Source organism: Ictidomys tridecemlineatus, chromosome 10 (genome assembly GCF_052094955.1).
Source record: "Ictidomys tridecemlineatus isolate mIctTri1 chromosome 10, mIctTri1.hap1, whole genome shotgun sequence".
Lineage (NCBI taxonomy): Eukaryota > Metazoa > Chordata > Mammalia > Rodentia > Sciuridae > Ictidomys > Ictidomys tridecemlineatus.
This window is the reverse complement of record NC_135486.1, coordinates 77,337,138-77,356,619: the sequence shown is the minus strand read 5'-3', so window position 1 is coordinate 77,356,619 and position 19,482 is coordinate 77,337,138. Positions and strand designations below refer to the sequence as shown.

The 19,482-nt window shown below is 33.0% G+C and overlaps 1 protein-coding gene across 1 annotated transcript in view; it reads left to right on the top strand.

The window, feature by feature from the left end:
- Positions 1-18,037, top strand: part of Yme1l1 (YME1 like 1 ATPase) — a 45,663-nt gene extending 27,626 nt beyond the window's left edge. Inside the window, exons 9-19 of the mRNA XM_005320267.4 lie at positions 950-1,040; positions 2,904-3,056; positions 3,599-3,731; positions 4,817-4,879; positions 5,739-5,851; positions 6,718-6,873; positions 7,718-7,869; positions 8,463-8,589; positions 8,673-8,746; positions 15,852-15,938; positions 17,649-18,037. Coding sequence (XP_005320324.2) covers positions 950-1,040; positions 2,904-3,056; positions 3,599-3,731; positions 4,817-4,879; positions 5,739-5,851; positions 6,718-6,873; positions 7,718-7,869; positions 8,463-8,589; positions 8,673-8,746; positions 15,852-15,938; positions 17,649-17,792 — 1,293 coding nt within the window. The 3' untranslated portion in view covers positions 17,793-18,037. The remainder of the gene's footprint in view (positions 1-949; positions 1,041-2,903; positions 3,057-3,598; positions 3,732-4,816; positions 4,880-5,738; positions 5,852-6,717; positions 6,874-7,717; positions 7,870-8,462; positions 8,590-8,672; positions 8,747-15,851; positions 15,939-17,648) is intronic.
- The last annotated feature ends 1,445 nt before the right edge of the window (positions 18,038-19,482 follow it).

The window sequence follows — 19,482 nt, the reverse complement described above, 5'->3', positions numbered from 1 at the left end:
TTGCCCTAGCTTCTGCCTATGAGAGAAAACATTTAACCCTTCATTTTCTGAGTCTGGTTTATTTCATTTAGCATTGTGTTTTCTATTTCCATCCATATAACTGCAAGTGCCATAATTTCATCATGTTTTATGAATGAGTAAAACTATATTGTATATATATGCCATATTTCTTAATCCATCTGTTGATGGGCATCTGGACTAATTCCATAATTTGGCTATTGTGAGTTGTGCAGCTATAAACATTGATGTGGCTGTATCAGTAGGGTATGGTTTTCAGTTCTTTTGGATAAGTACCAAGGAGTGGGATAGCTGGGTCACTGGGTAGTTCTATTCCCAGTCTTTTGAGAAATCTCCATACTTCTTCCCAGAGTGGTTATACTAATTTGCAGTCCCACCAACGATGTTTGAATGTACCTTTTTCCCCTCATCCTTGCCAGTATTTATTATTATTTATATTCCTGATAATTGCCATTCTGACTAGAGTGAGATGAAATCTTACTGTAGTTTTGATTTGCATTTCCCTGATTGCTAAATAGATGTTGAAATTTTTCATATATTTGTTGACCATTTATATTTCTTCTTTTGAAAAATGTCTTTTTAGTTATTTTGCTCATTTATTGATTATTTGTTTTTTTGAGTTCTCTGAATGGTAGTTTTCTTTTAACCCTGCCAGTGTACTTGACTTTTTTTTCTCACTGAGAAAAATGTAAGAAGTTCAATGGTTTTGGTTGGCATTAGAAGAAACTTTGCATAATTAGAAAGTAGGGAAAGGAGAAAGTCATTTGTATATGTGTTTGGGGGCACTTTTGCACACATTTTTCAGAGAAACAAAGAAGGCCAAGTTAATTGCATATCCAAATTAAATTTATGATTTTTAAAGACATGGCCTTCATAATCTAAGCAAATCTAACCATTACTTAAAATTATTTGACAAACTATGTAACTTTAGGTGGAGGAAGCTAAACAAGAATTACAAGAAGTTGTTGAATTCTTGAAAAACCCACAAAAATTTACTGTGCTTGGAGGTAAACTTCCAAAAGGTAAGATATTTTCTCTTTGCCATTATTTGATGTCAAAAAATAGATTACTAATTTTATCAGATTTTAAATGATAAAATTTAGTTCTTAATTACTATTTTTTTTAAAAAAGTGTATTTATTCAAAACAGTTCTATAACCTTTTTTTGAAATTTAAGACTTTAGTATAGTTTGCAAAAACAGTATAAAAGAATGTTTGCTCATACCCTTAATCCTTACTATTTTTTGTCATTTTGCTCACTTTGTTTCCTTACATACAAGTATTTTTTTAACCATTTAAGAAGAACTTGTAGAGTTAGTGCTCCTTTACCTCTAAAACTCTATTTCCTAAGAATAGGATATTCTTTTATATAATGAGTATATAATTATTAAGATCAGTAAATTTATCATGGATGCAAATTCACAGTCCAAACCCAAATTTCCACATTTTTTTCCAGTAATATTTTGTAGTGTCTCCACTCCACATTTTCCAGTGTCAAGACTCAATCTAGGATCACATGTAGCATTTAGATATTTTCTTTAATATGACACAGTTCATTAGCATTTTTAGTGAGGGGTGGTAGGGTGGAAGAAAGGAAGTCTTTCATGATCTTCACAGTTGTGAAGGAAAAATTACTGAGTATTTATAGAATGTTTATTTAACCATTAATATTGATTTGTTGTGAGAATATTTTCAAGAACCTTTGCTAAAAATTTAGGGTATATTTAGGGAGTCAGTGCCACAACATCATAGAGTGCTTAAAACCACTGAAAAAAATTGCAGTCTTCCTTTTTCAAATCAAGGAATGTTTTATAAATTTATCCTCAGGTACAGATAAGATCTATAGAGATTAATTTAAGATTTAAATTATTTAGGTGTCACTAAAACATCAGTACTAGGATTTTTTAAAATATTTTTTTAATTGTCGATAGACCTTTATTTTATTTATATGTGGTGCTGACAATTGAACCTAGTGCCTCACACATGCCAGGTAAGCTCTCTACCACTGAGCCACAATCCCAGCCACATGGGATATTCTTCGGGCTGTTTTGAGCTTTGCTTAAAAAAGATTTTTTAATGTTAATATAGCTTTTTATTGCCTTTTTAAAATTTAATTTTTACATTTACAAAGTCAAATGCTAATCAGGGAATCCTGGTTTGTTTGTTTTTTGTTTTTTTCAATTTATTGTGAAAAACTTATTTGTGTTATAAAAATTTTCAAGTATTAGGAAAAGCTTGAAATAGTAGTACAGTTAGCATATACGTGCTATCTACCCAGACTCAACAGTTATTAATATTTTGTCTTATTTGTTTTCTGTGTGTGTATACATGCATGTGTATACCTTGTTCCCTGAACTTTTGAATTAAAGATCTAGATGCTAGCTATCTTACCTTTCAATATTTTTGTATATGTTACCTGAGAACAAGGACAACATTCTAATTTATCCTAATCAAAGAAAATTAGTACTATTGCTTTAATGTCATATGTTTGCTAATCTTTTTTTTTTTAATTTTACCAAATATTCCTAGAATTTTCTCTTATTTTTTTTATGGAAAAGCACCAATATTTGTACATTATATTTGGTTGTTTTTAATGTGAATTCAATCTTACTCATTTAATTATAATGGGTTTATATTCCTTTGGCTTTCTATTATTTTCCTGTCTTTAATATTGATATATAAATAATCTCAAAAGGATAGAAAAAAATTAGTTGTAGAGAAGATCCTGAAGTAAATCATTAACAGATAAATATTTTGCTGTTTGAAAATATTGGGTCATTGGTATGCCTTCAATCTCAAAATTATGTTAATTAATAATTGTTTTATTCATTCATATCAAGAGTTAAAAAATTTTTTTTAATCATTCTTGTTTACTTTTTCTGTTAGGTATACTTTTAGTTGGACCCCCAGGAACTGGAAAGACACTTCTTGCCCGTGCTGTGGCAGGAGAAGCTGATGTTCCTTTTTATTATGCTTCTGGATCAGAATTTGATGAGATGTTTGTCGGTGTAGGAGCCAGCCGTATCAGAAATCTTTTTAGTACGTTTTGTTGATTCTTTTATACAGTACTAAATTTTCTTAATATTAGGGGAAGGATGTTTCTTACCCTTTCTCTGCTAATTGCTTGTGATTGATAGTAAGCTGTAATAGGCATTGTGGGGTGCTGATTTCAGATAATGTAGGAGATAAAACAGAACTGTACCCTTTTTCTAAATAGTCTAAATCGTAGTAAGAACTAACAGTAGTACTATCTGAAGTTAGAGGCTGTAGTAAAGCCCTTGGTTTGTTTTCATTTTATTCATCTGTCTGCAGTATGTAATCAAGAGTTATTAGCCTTAAATTTGACTATGTATTTGTACAATTTGGATGAATGAATAGTCAGTTGTTTTTATTTTATATTGTTTTCTTTGTCATTGTCCTCCTCTACCCTCATACTTTTTTTGGTAAAATGTGACTGCTTTTGTGTATTCTCTCAATTTTTTGACCTTTGACAATCCTTATAGATTTTAATATTTATAAGATTTTCTTTGAAAAAAATGTTCATTTCTTTGATCTCACTGGAATCTTTTCTGTTTTCTTAGGGGAAGCGAAAGCAAATGCTCCTTGTGTTATATTTATTGATGAATTAGATTCTGTTGGTGGAAAGAGAATTGAATCTCCCATGCATCCATATTCAAGGCAGACTATAAATCAACTGCTTGCTGAAATGGATGGGTAATGAAATTTTCCTTTGTGAAATTTGGTTATATATTTTAAAAATTACGTTTTAAATTGTGTAGGATAATAGATATCTCCCAGCACTTGATATTATGTGGACTTGTTCTTAAGTAAATTGTTCCCATAGAGCATTTGATAATATTCTGCAGTATAAAGGATATAAGGATATATATATATATATATATATAAACAAAGTAGTTCCTCATCAAAGAAATCAGGGGCAGGTTTTTCTCTCTGTATTTGTATAGTTTTCATTACTGATTGGATAATTTGATAATATCAATTACTTTCAAATTTATGATATTGTATACCTTTTAAAAAATTTGTTGCATTGTTTTTATTATAGGAAAGCAATGATCAAGTTAAAACTTGACTTGTCTTTTTCACGAAGTAAAGAAATGAGTTAAGGGTGTAGCTCATTGATAGAGTGGTTTCCTAGCATGTGTGAGGCCCTATATTCAGTCCCTAGCACCATACACACAAAAATAATTAAATAAAAACCAAATAGTACACTATTGGTTTTTTGTTTGTTTATTTAAGAGAGAGAGAAAGAATTTTTAATATTTATTTTTCAGTTTTCGGTGTACACAACATCTTTATTTTATTTGTATGTGGTGCTGAGGATCAAACCCAGCGCCCTGTGCATGCCAAGAGAGCTCATTACGCTTGAGCCACATCCCCAGCCTAGTACACTGGTTTTTACACAACTTATGACTAGCTTTTTGTACATTTGAAGCTTAGATCGGTGTGTATAGTATAGAAATCAAGAAGTGATTGAAAGCTTTGAAAGAAGTATCTTCAGTATGAGACATTTTGGGAACTAAATAGGACGTCTAGGGATAAATAATTTGAATTAGTATACTTGAAAGTAATTGTTAAAAATTAGGCACCCAAGCTTTTCATACCAGATCATGTTTTCCTAAGCAGAACAGATACTATGAAATTATGTGATCATATTTGATTGGTGTTTTATTATTGGTCTCTTTTCTTGGCTATTACTAAGATTGATTATAAACAGCTTTGTGCAAATCATTTTGCTCTTTGTGTTAGTGAAAAGATAATTTTTTTCTTTTCCTAAATAGTTTTAAGCCTAATGAAGGAGTAATCATTATAGGAGCCACAAACTTTCCAGAGGCATTAGATAAGTAAGTATTAAAAGAAAATTTTTGTGAAGTACTATTACATGTTACAACATAATTCTAAAAACAAAAGCTCATCATAGAAGATTACATTGTATGATTCCCTATATTGGAAATGTTCAGAATAAGCAAATTCATAGAAACAAATTAGATTATGGGTTGCTAGAGCATTGGGAGAATGAGGTGACTGCCATTGGTTATGGGATTTCTTTTTATGGGTATGAGAATATTCTAAAATTAGATTGAAGTGATGTTTGCATAATTTTTAATATATAATAAAAACAACTAAATTATCCATTTATAAAGCTGTCAAAAGATTTCTTTTTTCTTACATACCACAAAAATTTTAAGTGCATAGCATTTTAAAAATAAAATTTACTGTAATATTTAACTTTAAATTAAAATTACTACTAAAATTTTTAAATTTTATTTTAGAGATTATTTTTATTTTCATTTGATCAGAAGTTTGTCTTTGCCTAATACTCTGGTGTCACATTCTGTGTAGCGTTTGAAATGGTCTGTGGTTCTTACAATAGTCTGCTATAGAATTATTTGTCCTTTGATCAACTTGCAATTGTTGTTTCTGAAGGTGTGTACTACCTTAGCTACAAACCACATGTATTTCTGAATGAACCTTTGTTCTCCATTATATTGTTTTTGTATGTTCTTGAGAATCTCACTATGTTGTCCATGCTGGCCTTGATCTAAGAATACTCCTGGCCCAGCCTCTCAAGTAACTGGGATTATAGGCATGTGCTGCCATGCCCAGCTACCTTCTGTTCATTGAGATTGTCACCTGAGTCATGTTCTTAACATGCATTAGCATAATCAGCTTATTCATTTACCTTTTGCATTTTTCTTTTAGTGCCTTAATACGTCCTGGTCGCTTTGACATGCAAGTTACAGTTCCAAGGCCAGATGTAAAAGGTCGAACAGAAATTTTGAAATGGTATCTCAATAAAATAAAGTTTGATAAATGTAAGTCTAATTCTATATTGCAGTCATTATTATCTCCTTAAGATGGTAATAGATCTACTCACTCTGTTTGTGATACTTACTTGATGATGTCTTGAAAGATCAGTTCATTTTTCTATTCCCACTTACATATCCTTTAAAAAGCCATTCCTTAATTAGCATGCATGTGTTCAGGGAATTTTGTCATTTAAAAAAATTTTTCCAAAGAAAATTTTCTTTGAAATATTCAGACAGTTATATCTAAATATGTATGTATGGATGGATTTTTTGAAATACTAATTAAAAATGCAAAATAATAGAAATAACTCTAGGAATAATAACTTAATAATCAGTTTGGGGGACCACAAGGGGAAAAACAATATATAAAACAAGATACATAGAAATATTATGGACCCCTTTGAATTAAGGGAAGCTATTAAAGCTGCAGTGTTCTCAAGGTAGCTGAAGTAATATATAAAATTAAATTTGTTTTCAATTAATAATGGGAGCTTTTTTGTCTGAGGTATTTCAAGGTGAAATTCAAGGAAAAGAATTTTGTCAGTGTGCTTTTACAGTTTGTGCTTAGACTGATGGTAATATAGGTCATGGTAATATAGGTCATGTTTGAAGTTTGTAATTACCATCAGGCAAATGTACATTTTTTCCCCCATAAAGGTAGTTAAATTTAGAACTATTGTGATTTACCTGTTTGCATTTTTAATGACATATTTTGCACTTTGCAAGGATTTCAGTAAATTTGAGTTTTAACATAAATATTTTATTGTAGTTCAGAATAGTTGTGTTCTTTTTTCCCTCAAAATGTGAGTTTTTGTGTGAGTCACTTTTCTTTAGCTATTTCAGATTTTTAATATTGTGTTCTTTTTGCAAAGCTGTCGATCCAGAAATCATAGCTCGAGGTACTGTTGGGTTTTCTGGAGCAGAGTTGGAGAATCTTGTAAACCAAGCTGCATTAAAGGCAGCTGTTGATGGAAAAGATATGGTTACCATGAAGGAACTAGAATTTTCCAAAGATAAAATTCTAATGGGTAGGTTTTTCTTTTTTCTTTACTATTTCCAGATTAATACCTGTTTTGTCAGTGATATCAACTCAGTTGTGATAGCGTAACACATTCATTACTTTGTCTTTCTTTTGGAATACCTTTTTTTTTTTTTTTTGACTGAAAGAGAAAGGTTCAGGAAAAAAATGTAGGGCTGGGGGTGTAGCTTAGTGGTATATTATTTGCCTCACATGTTTGAGACCCTGGGATGGATCTCTAGCACTCAAAAAAAAAAAAAAAAGAAAGAACAGTTTATAAGAACGTGAAAATATATACTTGAAAATAGTAATACAATTTGGCTTCTGAAAGAACAAATGTATTTTAGTAGCTTATATGATTGGACTGGTGGTTGTGGTAGGGTACCCAGGTATTTCCTCTTGTCCAATATTGCTGATAAAAAAGGATGGTTATTTTTATTTATTCTTTTTAACTTTGATTTTTAAAACTTGTATCATCTTATAAACAGATAATTTTGTCCTTCAGGTTAATTTGAAGGTTTGTTTTCTAGAAATAGAATAATTAAGCTTTCCCTTTAGATATAAGGATTAAGATGATAGGTTTTAATGATTTTGGTTAGTATTTAACAAATTGTTAGGCTCTATGTGTTTATGTGTTGTACATTGAACCTACTCATTTTTTAAACTTACTAAAATATTTGTTAATATTAAATTGTTACTCTAAGAATGACTTTGTGGTTAATGTTTTGTTGTTTTCATTTTTTGTTTACTTTATATTAATAAGAAAGCAGATATTTGATTTGCAAAAGAAAATGGGTTTCACTTATTTAAATATACCCTTTTAGTGAAGTATTTTATTTGAATTTTTATCTTAGGGCCTGAACGAAGAAGTGTGGAAATTGATAACAAAAATAAAACCATCACAGCCTATCATGAATCTGGTCATGCTATTATTGCATATTACACAAAAGATGCAATGCCTATTAATAAAGCTACAATCATGCCACGAGGGCCAACACTTGGACATGTAAGGTTTTAAAATTTTTACTTGCTTTTAAATAGAGCTACTTCCTAATTTTTTTTGATAGGATCTCTCTTACTTCCTAAACCATCTTGAAATCAACATTTGTGAAGTTTTTCTGTTAATAAAGAATATTTTATAATATATTTCAGATGTTGTATTTTTACATTGTGAAATTTTAATTGTGGAATAACAGTCTGGTTCTTAAATATCTAATTGTCCTGCCATCCTTTAAGAGACCAATGATGTGTCACAGTGACTGGTTCCATAGTTTTCCCTCATTTGGTATAAGTTTCATTATCATATCTTTCCAGTATATTTTCAAACATTTTTATGCAACTGGGATAAAATAGTTCATTTACAGTATTATCTGTCTACCTGTTGCTTATAAAATATACTTTTGATTTATAAAGAATACTTTATTTTTTCAATTGCTGATTTTGTTATTGGTCACCTGATGACAATCTTTTTAAGTATCTGTCAGTTTTTAGAATCATTGTAATAAATATTTCTTGTGAGAGTTATATGATAGTTCTGTTTTTAATGTAACTATTTCAGAACTGTATTTGAAATATCTGTTTTCTTTTTCAACTGTCCAGGTGTCCCTGTTGCCTGAGAATGACAGATGGAATGAAACTAGAGCCCAGTTGCTTGCACAGATGGATGTTAGTATGGGAGGAAGAGTGGCAGAAGAGCTTATATTTGGAACTGACCACATTACAACAGGTTGGTTTTAGATAATGGTTAAGTTTTGTTTGTTGACTGAAAGATATTTTTCAAAATTTAAACTGTATGTTTGTTTATTTTAGGTGCTTCCAGTGATTTTGATAATGCAACAAAAATAGCTAAGCGGATGGTTACCAAATTTGGAATGAGTGAAAAGGTAATAATTTTAATCCTTTTCATGTATCAAGTGATGTACCAAGTATCTTTTTTTAAAAATTATTTATTTATTCTAATAAGTTATACATGACAGTAGAAATTCTTTGATTCATTGTACACAAATGGAGCAGAATTTTTTACTTCTGGTCATGCACAAAGTAGAGTCACACTATTCGTTCAGTCATACATATTCCTAGGGTAATGGTGTCCATCTCATTCCACCATCTTTCCTAATCCTTTGCCCCCTCTCTGCCTCTACTTAGCCCCATTCATAGTTCCTCTACTTTTCCCATGCACCACCCCCTATATGGATTAGCATCACTTAACTGAGAAAACATTTAGCCCTTGGGATTTTGAGATTCGCTTATTTCACTTAGCATGATATTCTTCAGCTCCATCCATTTACCTGCAAATGGCTTGATTTTATTTTCTTTTAATGTTAAGTAATATTCCATTGTGTATATGTACCACAGTTTCTTTTTCCATTCTTCTATTGAAGGGCTTCTATGTTGTTTCCATGGTTTAGCAATTGTGAATTGTTCTGCTATAAACATTGAAGTGGCTACATTACTATAGTATGCTGTTTTTAAGTCTTTAGAATATAAACTGAGGAGTGGGATAGCTGGGTCAAATGGTGGTTCCTTTCCAAATTTTCTAAGAAATCTCCATACTGCTTTCCAGAGTGGTTGCACCAATTTGCAGTCCCACTAGTAATGTATAAGTTGTCTTTTCTGCTTCATCCTTGCCAAGAGTTATTGTTGCTTCTGTTCTTGATAACTGCCATTCTGACTGGAATGAGATGAAATCTTAGAGTAGTTTTGATTTGCATTTCTCTAATTACTAGAGATGTTGAACATTTTTTCATATATTTGTTGATTGACTGTATCTCTTCTGAGAATTGTTCATTCAGGTCCTTAGCCCATTTATTGATTGGGTTATTTGTTTTTTTGGTGTTAAATTTTTTGAGTTCTTTATATATCTTGCAAATTAGTGCTCTGTCTGACATGCATATGGCAAATATATGCTCCTGAAATATAGGTTCTTCCTTCACCTCAATGATTATTTTCTTTGCTGAGAAGAAGCTTTTTAGTTTGAATCCATCCCATTTATTGATTCTTGATTTTATTTCTTATGCTTTAGAAGTCTTGTTAAGGAAGTCAGGGCCTAATCTGACATGATGAAGATTTGGGCCTACTTTTTCTTCTGTTAGGCACAGAGTCTCTGGACTAATTCCTAGGTCCTTGATCTACTTTGAGTTGAGTTTTGTGCATGGTGAGAGATAGGGGTTTATTTTCATTTTGTTAAATATGGATTTCCAGTTCTCCCAGAATCATATGTTGAAGAGGGTAGCTTTTCTCCACTGTATGTTTTTGGTACCTTTGTCTAGTATGAGGTAACTGTATTTATGTGGGTTTTCTCTGTGTCTTCTATTCTGTATCATTGTTCTACATGTCTGTTTTGGTGCCAATACCATGCTGTTTTTGTTATTACAGCTTTGTAGTATAGTTTAAGGTCTGGTATTGTGATACCTCCTGCTTCACTCTTCTTGCTAAGGATTGCTTTGGCTATTCTGGGTCTCTTATTTTTCCAAATGAATTTCGTGTGCTTTTTCTATTTCTGTAAGGAAAGATGTTGGCATTTTAATTGGTATCACATTGAATGGGTATAGTGCATTGGGTAAAGCCATTTGACAGTATTAATTTTGCCTATCTAAGAGCATGGAAGATCTTTTCATTTTCTAAGATCTTCTTCAATTTCTTTCTTTAGTATTCTTTTTATTGTAGAGGCCTTTCAAACTATCTTGTTAGATTGATTCCCAAGTATTTTATTTTTTTGAGGCTATTGTGAATGGGGTAGTTTTCCTAATTTTTCTTTCAGAGGATTTATCACTGATGTATAGAAATGCATTTGATTTATGGGTATTGATTTTATATCTTGCTACTTTGCTGAATTCATTTATTAATTCTAGAAGTTTTCTGGTAGAATTTTTTCGATCTTCTAAGTATAGAATCATGTTATCCTATTTGTATCCCCTTAGTTTCTCTCATCTAATTACTCTGGCTAGAGTTTCAAGGACTTTGTTGAATAGAAGTGGTGAAAGAGGACATCCCTGTCTTATTTCTGTTTTTAGAGGGAATGCTTCCAATTTTTCTCCATTTAGTATGATGTTGGCCTTGGGCTAAGAATAGATGGCTTTTAGAATGTTGAGAGTATGCTCCTACTACTATCCCTAGTTTTTCTAGTGTTTTGAACATGAAAATGTGCTGTATTTTATGCAGTGCTTTCTCTGCATCAATTGATACAATGATGATTCTTTAAGTCTATTGAAGTAATGGATTACGTTTATTGATTTCTGTATGTTGAGCCAGCCTTGCATCCCTGGAATGAACCTCACTTGATCATGGTGCACTGTTTTAAAAAAATATGTTTTTGTATGCGATTTGCCATAATTTTATTGAGAATTTTTGCATCTTTGTTCATTCACTAATAGTGGTCTGAAATTTTCTTTCTTCAATGTGTCTCTTACTGGTTTTAGTACCAGGGTGATAAAATGAGTTTGGAAAGGTTTCCTCCTTTTATATTTCATGGAATAATTTGAAGAGTGTTGGTATTACTTCTTTTTGTAGGTCTTGTAGAACTCAGCTGAGAATCTGCCTGGACTTGGGCTTTTCTTGGTTGGTAAGCTTTTGATGGTGTCTTCTATTTCCTTAAAATTTATCTGTTTAAGTTTTGTATGTCCTCCTGGTTCAGTTTGGGTAAGTCATATACCTGTAGAAATCTGTGGATGTTTTTTGAGAGTTTCTATTAGAATATGAATTTTCAAAATAGTTTCTAATTATCCTCTGAATTTCAATAGTGTATATTGTGATATTTTCTTTTTCCTCATGAATTGTAGTAATCTGAGTTTTCTCTCTTTTCATTAGGGTGCCTAAGAGTTTGTCAATTTTATTTATTTTTTCAAAGAACCAGATTTTTGGCAATTTTTTGAATTTTTTGGTTTTTGTTGTTGTTGTTTCAGTTTCATTGATTTCAGCCCTAATTTTAATTATTTTCTGTCTTCTGCTTCTTTTAGTGTTGATTTGTTCCTCTGTTTCTAGGCTTTGAAATGTAATGTCAGGTCATTTATTTGTTGACTCTTTCTTCCTTTAATGCACTGAACTTTCCTCTTGCCTTCATAGTGTCCCAGAGATTTTGATACATTGTACTGGAGTTCTCATTTACCTCTAAGAATTATTTTATTATTTTAAGAATTATTATCTCCTCCTTGATGTCTTCTGTTATCCATGTGTCATTCAATAACATTAGTCTCTAGGAATAGCTTCTACTTTTTATTTTATCATTGATTTCTCATTTCATTTCATTATGGTCAGATAGAATGCAGGGTAGTATTTGTATATTTTTGTATTTGCTAAGACTTGCTTTGTGGCATAACATATGGTCTGTTTTGGAGAAGGATCCAAATGCTGCTGAGAAAAAAGTGTATTCACTTGTTGATGGATGGAATAGTCCATATATATCTGTTAAATCTAAATTCGTGATTGTTTTATTGAGTTATATAGTTTCTTTGTTTTGTTTTTGTTTGCAAGATCTATCCAGTGGTGAAAGAAGTGTGTTAAAGTAACCCAGTATTATTGTGTTGATTTTCATTGTTGTTTTTAATTTCCTCCTCGAGATTATTTTACTAAGGATATTCTGTTATTGCAGGCTTTTTTGATGTAAATTTATTTAACTTTTGTTTATCATGGAAAGTTTTTATTTCATCATCAAAATGATGGTGTATGTGATTCTTGAATTTGAGAAAGGATTGTTTGATATACATAGATCCCCCATTGTTTGGGGCATAGATATTTATGATTGTTAGGTCTTGTTGATGTATGATTCCCTTAAGCAGTATGAAATGACCTTTTTTTTTTTTTTAAGAGAGAGAGAATTTTTTAATATTTATTTTTTTAGCTTTTGGCAGACACAACATATTTGTTTTTGTATGTGGTGCTGAGGATCGAACCCCTGCTGCACGCATGCCAGGCAAGTGCACTACCGCTTGAGCCACATCCCCAGCCCTGAAATGACCTTCTTTATCCCTCTTCACTAACTTTTGTTTGAAGTCCACTTTATCTGATATGAGGATGGTAACCTCTGCTTGTTTACGTGGTCCACGTGGGTGATACATTTTTTTCTCCATCATTTCACCTTAGGTCTGTGAATGTCTTTTCCTGTGAGGTGAGTCTCTTGAAAGCAGCGTATTGTTGGGTCTTTTTGTTTTTTAAATTCAATCTGCCAATCTGTCTTTTAATTGATGAGTGTAGGCCATTCACATTCAGGGTTATTATTGAGACATGGTTTGTATTCCCGGTCATTTTGGTTTATTTTTGGTTTTTACCATCTTTGACTTGGTTTCTCCTTTGATTGGCCTTTCCTATAGTGTACTTCCTCCCTTTGCAGATTTTCATTGTTGTTTTTCATTTCCTCCTTGTGGATTATTTTACTAAGAATGTTCTGTTAGTGCAAACTTTCTTGCTGTAAATTTATTTAACTTTTGTTTATCATGGCAGGTTTTTATTTCATCATCAAATCTGAAGCTTAACTTTGCTGGATATAAAATTCTTGGTTGGCATCCATTTTCTTTCAAAGCTTGGTATATGTTGTTTTAGGATCTCCTGGCTTTGATTGTTGAAAAATCTGCTGATTTCCAAATTGGTCTTCCCCTACCGTAATCTGATTCCTCTCTCTTGTGGTCTTTAAAATTCTATCCTTATTCTGTATGTTAGGCATTTTCATTACAACGTATCTTGGTATAGATCTGTTTAATTTTATACATTTGGTGTCTTGTAAGCTTCTTGTATTTGGTTTCCCAATTCATTCTTCATGTTTGGAAATTTTCTGATATTATTTCAGTAAACAGATTTGGCATTCCTTTGGTTTGAATCTCTGAACCCTCCTCTATCCCAATAAATCTTAGATTTGGTCTTTTGCTGTTATCCCATAATTCTTAGATTTTTTTTTTTTTAAAGAAAGAGTGTGAGAGAGAGAGAATTTTTTAATATTTATTTATTTTTTGGTTTTTGGCAGAACAACGTCTTTGTTTGTATGTAGTGCTCATGATCGAACCGGGGCCGCACGCATGCCAGGCGAGCGCGCTACCACTTGAGCCACATCCCCAGCCCCTTAGATATTGTTTATATGGTTTCTTACCATCTTCACTGTGTTGTCAACTTTATTTTCAAGATTGTATATTTTGTCTTCAGTGTCTGAGGTTCTGTCTTCCAAGTGATCTAGTCTGTTGGTGATGCTTTCTATTGTGTTTTTTGTTTGGTTTATTGTTTCTTTTATTTCAAGGATTTCTGATTGTTTTTTTCCCCCAGAGTCTCTCTTTTTCTTGAAGTAATCTTTTGTTGCCTATATTTGCTCTCGTATCTATTTGTTGGAGTGATCATTTTTGCCTGTGTTTGCTCACTTATGTCATTCTTTAATTCGCAGATCATTTTCATTATGTACATTCTGAACTCCTCCTGACAGTCAATGGTTTCTATTGTTGTAGTATCTTGGTTTGTGTGGGGCACTTTCCTCCCTTTTTTTTAATCATGTTGTCTATGTGTCTTCCCCTCTTGCAGTACAGATCTGAGGTATTTACAGCTTCTACCCTGTAGTGTCCTTGCAGGTTACCAGTACCTCACCTTTAAGGGGAATATCAATGTTTACAGCACCTAGTGCAACCAATATACAGCCATAAACCAATTAGCTTCTATTTTGACATTTACAATTTTGTCTCTATGAACAAAAATGATGAGTTTGTTTATCTTCTACCATATAGCCAGTAGCTTTGCATAATGGTTTACAGTTTCTAATGGTGGAGGGGTGAGGCTGTGATGTATATGAGGTAGGATGTGAGAATATAGAGGCATTAGATTATAGGACTAGTGAAAGGGTAATCGAACGAATTTAGCTGTTAACAGGAGAAAAAAGAGAGGCAACCCCATGCAAGGCTCCCTATTACCTCTGCAATGGGACGGTGTCTGTTAGCAAACCTAGTAGAGATAACTCTAGTGCAGCCAGGCCCACAGGTACCTTGGTGACCGTTTTCCAGGTCCTGGTTGTTGTCCCTAAATGGAAGTGACCATATTGTTGGTGGCAGTAGCGTCAAGCCTGTAGGTACCTTGATGTTGGGCTTCCAGGCCCCAGTCAGTGTCCTAAGGTGGAATCTTTCTCAGCTAAAGATAGTGGACACAGCAGCAGAGGTAACCCAAAATGATGGTAGAGGTGTCCCACTATGGTGGCAGCCACTTTCAGAGATGGAGCTAGAAGCATGGGCTATATGATGGTGTTGGGTGTCCTATTTGATGATGCCACAGTGTGGTGTGCAGTGCTGCAATGGGCAGCTGCCTCCTGGCCCTGTCCAGTGTCCCACATTGGAGATTACCATGTGGGAAGGGCTATGGCAATGGCTGCAGTGTCCCAAAATGGAGGCAATTTTGGTGGATCCCCACGTTGGTGAATAGGGAACCACAGCACAGTCCTCTCCTCATCGGTCAGTGTTCCTTTCCGGCGATGTGGGTCAGGCCCAAGTATCTTTTTGAGAGATCTGATTTTTAACTTGATAACATATACACTTTCCCTGCATTTTATCAAATGCATTTAAGACTACATATTCTAAATATTCTTCTTCATAATATTGCTCAGAATTAGCTATTCAGATAGTAGCCATTTCATGAGTTAACCAGGTGACAAGATACCTTCTTCAGCCTTTTCTTGGCATAAAGAACCTACTTTTTTAACTGCTTTACCTCTTCCATATATTTCACTTTCCCACATTACCATTGTGGCTCCTTGAAGAACTATCATCTGTGAATCGTGGATTACTGAATTTGGAATAGCTTCCAGGATTTCCTAAGGAGGCACTTGAAACCAGACTTAAAATGGTTTAAAAATTTCTCTCTCACATTTACTTCTTTGAACTCAGTTCTTATAGTTTTAGAGGAATAAGAGCATTTTCAGAGTGCCTTTTTCTTGCCCCATGATGTTTATATCCTTATATGTAGGCTAGTACTTTGTAAATTTCTTGGCTTTTGGGGACTTTTGTTCAATTAATTTTTTCCCTTTGGTTTTAGCTTGGAGTTATGACATACAGTGATACAGGAAAACTGAGTCCTGAAACTCAATCTGCAATTGAACAAGAAATAAGAATTCTCCTAAGGGTAAAAATAGTATTTGTATTTTCTTATTTATATTTTTTAGACATTATATGCCTAAGAATGAACTTTAAAAATGACAACAATGGCTAGGTATGTTACTCCATGGTTAAATACTTGCCTAGCATGTGCAGGGCTCTCAGTTTGATTCCCAATACCACAAACAAAGCCAAACCAAAGTGATGATAGTTAAATACTCTGTTATCCAGAACTCTTACTTTAGAAAATAAAAATAGGTATGCCTTGCAATAATGGTTTTAATGTTATCAAGAAATCTCTTTTCCAGGACTGGATATTTATTTTATTTTGATCATGGGCTGTGTAGCATTCAGTTCTACTTTAGCTGAAAAATCATAGAGAATGTAGGATATTGGTTACTGAATCTCTGTGGCTCCTGTTTTCCTATTCTCATATGTTTATTTAAAAAAATATTACTGGTTATTCACTTTGTTTCCAGCAATGTGTATTTGCTGAGAATACAAAATAAAGGAAAGAGTCCCTTTTGGCTGCAGTATCTTATGCAGATTAGCGTATAGGAATGTGTGAAAGTAAATTCAGTATTGTGGTAGTCTAGGCATACTATCAAGGATGCTTGAATTAGAGTGGTGAAAATAGAAACAAACATGAGCAGGTTTAAGAGATACTGCTGTAGTAGAATCATCACGTCTTTTTGATGTTTTCCATATGAAGGATAAGAGAGTATTTAAAACTGTTTTTCTAGATTTCTTGAATCATGAAATTATATAATTATGCCAGTCACTGAAGAAACTTAGAGAGTACTAGACTAAGGCCAGGTCGTGGGTAGATCATAAATTCATTTTTATACATGTTAATTTGAGCCATCTTGATGAAGATTTCAAGTTAGAAATAGGTTATGTGGGTCTGGAGGTTACTCAAAAGGATGGTTATGTGTTCCACTTGGATGTTGAAGTTATCCATTCCTTGAGGCAGGTCTTGGAATGGAGAGAAAGAATGAGCTGAAGGCCAGAGTCTTTAGTGAATCAGAATGTAGGTGGGCATTAGATGGCACAGTGAACAGGATTGGATAGGTTGGTAGTCAAATGGCTTGGTCTTCAAAGGAATAATATTTCCTACAAGAGCAAAGATTAATAATGATCTGAAAGTAGTAATGGAAACAAAAAGTATCTAGGATAGGAGCAAATAAATAACACTGGGAGAGGGCTTAGGGAATGCATTCTTAAGGTTTAAGAGAAAGCCAGGTTTTGATTAATTCAAGGAGGTAGAAGCCTTGCTTTAAAGTAGTTTACATCAAAGAGAATAAACATTCTGGAAAAGCAGAGACTTTTTCCATGTAGTATTTCTTTTTTTTCTTCTTTTTTGATTTGCGGGAATGTAGTAATGGGGATTCAACCCAGGGGCGTTCTACCACTGAGCCATGTCCTTAAGCTCTTTTTACTTTTTATTTTGAGACATGGTTTGTTGAGACTAAGTTGCCTAGACTGGCCTCAAACTTGGCATCCTATTGCCTCAATCTCCAGAGTCCCTGGTGTTATAAGCATGCACCACTGCGCCTGGCTCTCATGTTCTTAGGCACAAATTATCTGTACTCTAGAACCAAGCTTTTAAATGCTTTTATGTTTCACAAATTTAAATCAATAGATTTCTTAAGCTCCATGAGCTTTTTTTTTTCCTCATTGCCTGTGGTTTTGCTTCCCCTATATTTTGTGCTTCTTACATGTCTGTTTTCTATTTCAGGAGTCATATGAACGAGCAAAACATATCTTGAAAACTCATGCAAAAGAACATAAGAATCTAGCAGAAGCTTTATTGACCTATGAGACTTTGGATGCCAAAGAGATTCAAATTGTTCTTGAGGGGAAGAAGTTGGAAGTGAGATGATAACTCTCTGTATGGATGCATTGCTGGTTTTATTGAAAAAATATAAATAGCATTGCAGTAGTCTCCTTTTGCAATGCTTCCCCCTCCCATTCTTGATTTCATATAATTCAAGGGTGTGAAATAATTTGTTAGTCTTTTGTCACATTTGTCTGATTTTCGTTATTCTCATGATGACATCTGTTGCAAATTAGCAACCCATAGCACATACATTTAAAAAAATAAAGAACCATCAGGATTGAAAACAATTTGTTTGAGAAATATCAATCAGTTATTATTTTGATGATAATAATGGTTTAGGTTGGGTATGCTAATACATGTGAATAAAAAATTGTGCCTTTAGTTCTTGGTAAGTATTTTTAATTTACAAGGTAAAATTACTGAAAACTTATCATTATCTCTTGATAGTTACATTTCTCTTTGATCAATAATACTGTTTGGTTGTTGGTAAATCATTTTTATGTACATCATGGTTAAGACGCACTTAATTATGTTCCAGACTGACCCATATATAAAATGGTTTCTAAAAAAATCTTCAGAGTAGAGAATAACAAACATAAAAATACACTCACAATTTCACAGTTTAAATGATTTTAACCTTTTAAAAATGCAGCATGCATTTTCATGTTCTTTTTATGCTATAACCAATGGCCTTTATTTCAAAATAGTAGTATTTTGTTAAATAAACAAGTAACAGATTTCTTTCTGAATAACTGCATAGTTATATGCTTAATTCAAAAGTAAAATTAAGCAAAAACTCAAGTTCCCTTCAAAGGGAGCTTTTGATTTACCCTGTGTTAGGAATGGGAGGTTGTGTTTACTTTTCATCCGAATTTTATAAATATGAAGATATTAGGATTTACAAATAATTTTTTTAACTTAGAAAATATTTTAGAACGAATTGTATTGGTTTTATAACCAAAATATATTCTTGAAGTGACTTTATTAAAATTACCTATAGTTTTCTAATAACTTAAGCTGTATATGGTCTTCATTGAAGAATATGGATATAATTAGATGGAGCTTGTAACATAATATCCTTGACCTTTTCTTTTTGATAATCTTAAATTTTGATGTAATTTCAAACCAAGGATTATTGCCAGAATAATATATGGAACTCCTATATACCACTTGTTTTAATTCTCCACGTTTTCACATACATTCTCTGTCTTATCCAATTTGAATGTGATACCACCGTTTATCAGTGAGGAGTTCTGCTTTCTCACATGTTGAAGTTTGAACATTAGAGAAGCACCCTGAGGCAAGCATATAAAGCAGGGTTTATTTAAAAAGGTGTAACATAGGCTTCTCCCTGGAGGGGCCATAGGTGGTATCCCAAGAAGCACTGTGTTCTTCATTTTTATAAGTCCTAGGCTTCCTTTGTTCTGCCCTCTTTCCCTTTTCTCTCTCCTTCCTGATATAATGATGAGGCCCAGGAATGCTTGGTGGGATGGCCAAAAGGTGAGAACCAGGTGGCCTGAGGGGGAACAGGATGGTGCAGCCCTGTACATATTAATTAACAACTTTATAGCTCTCTGTAGAGAGCTGCAATTCCTGGGACAGGTTACCTTAGCTACAGATTGGAACAGGGGCAGGTTCTTGATAAGGGCGTAGGTAGGGCTCTGAAGGAATTTACATTTCAGTCCCTCAAGGGACACTCTCCAACTTCCCAGGACTCACTCAAAATTGGCCT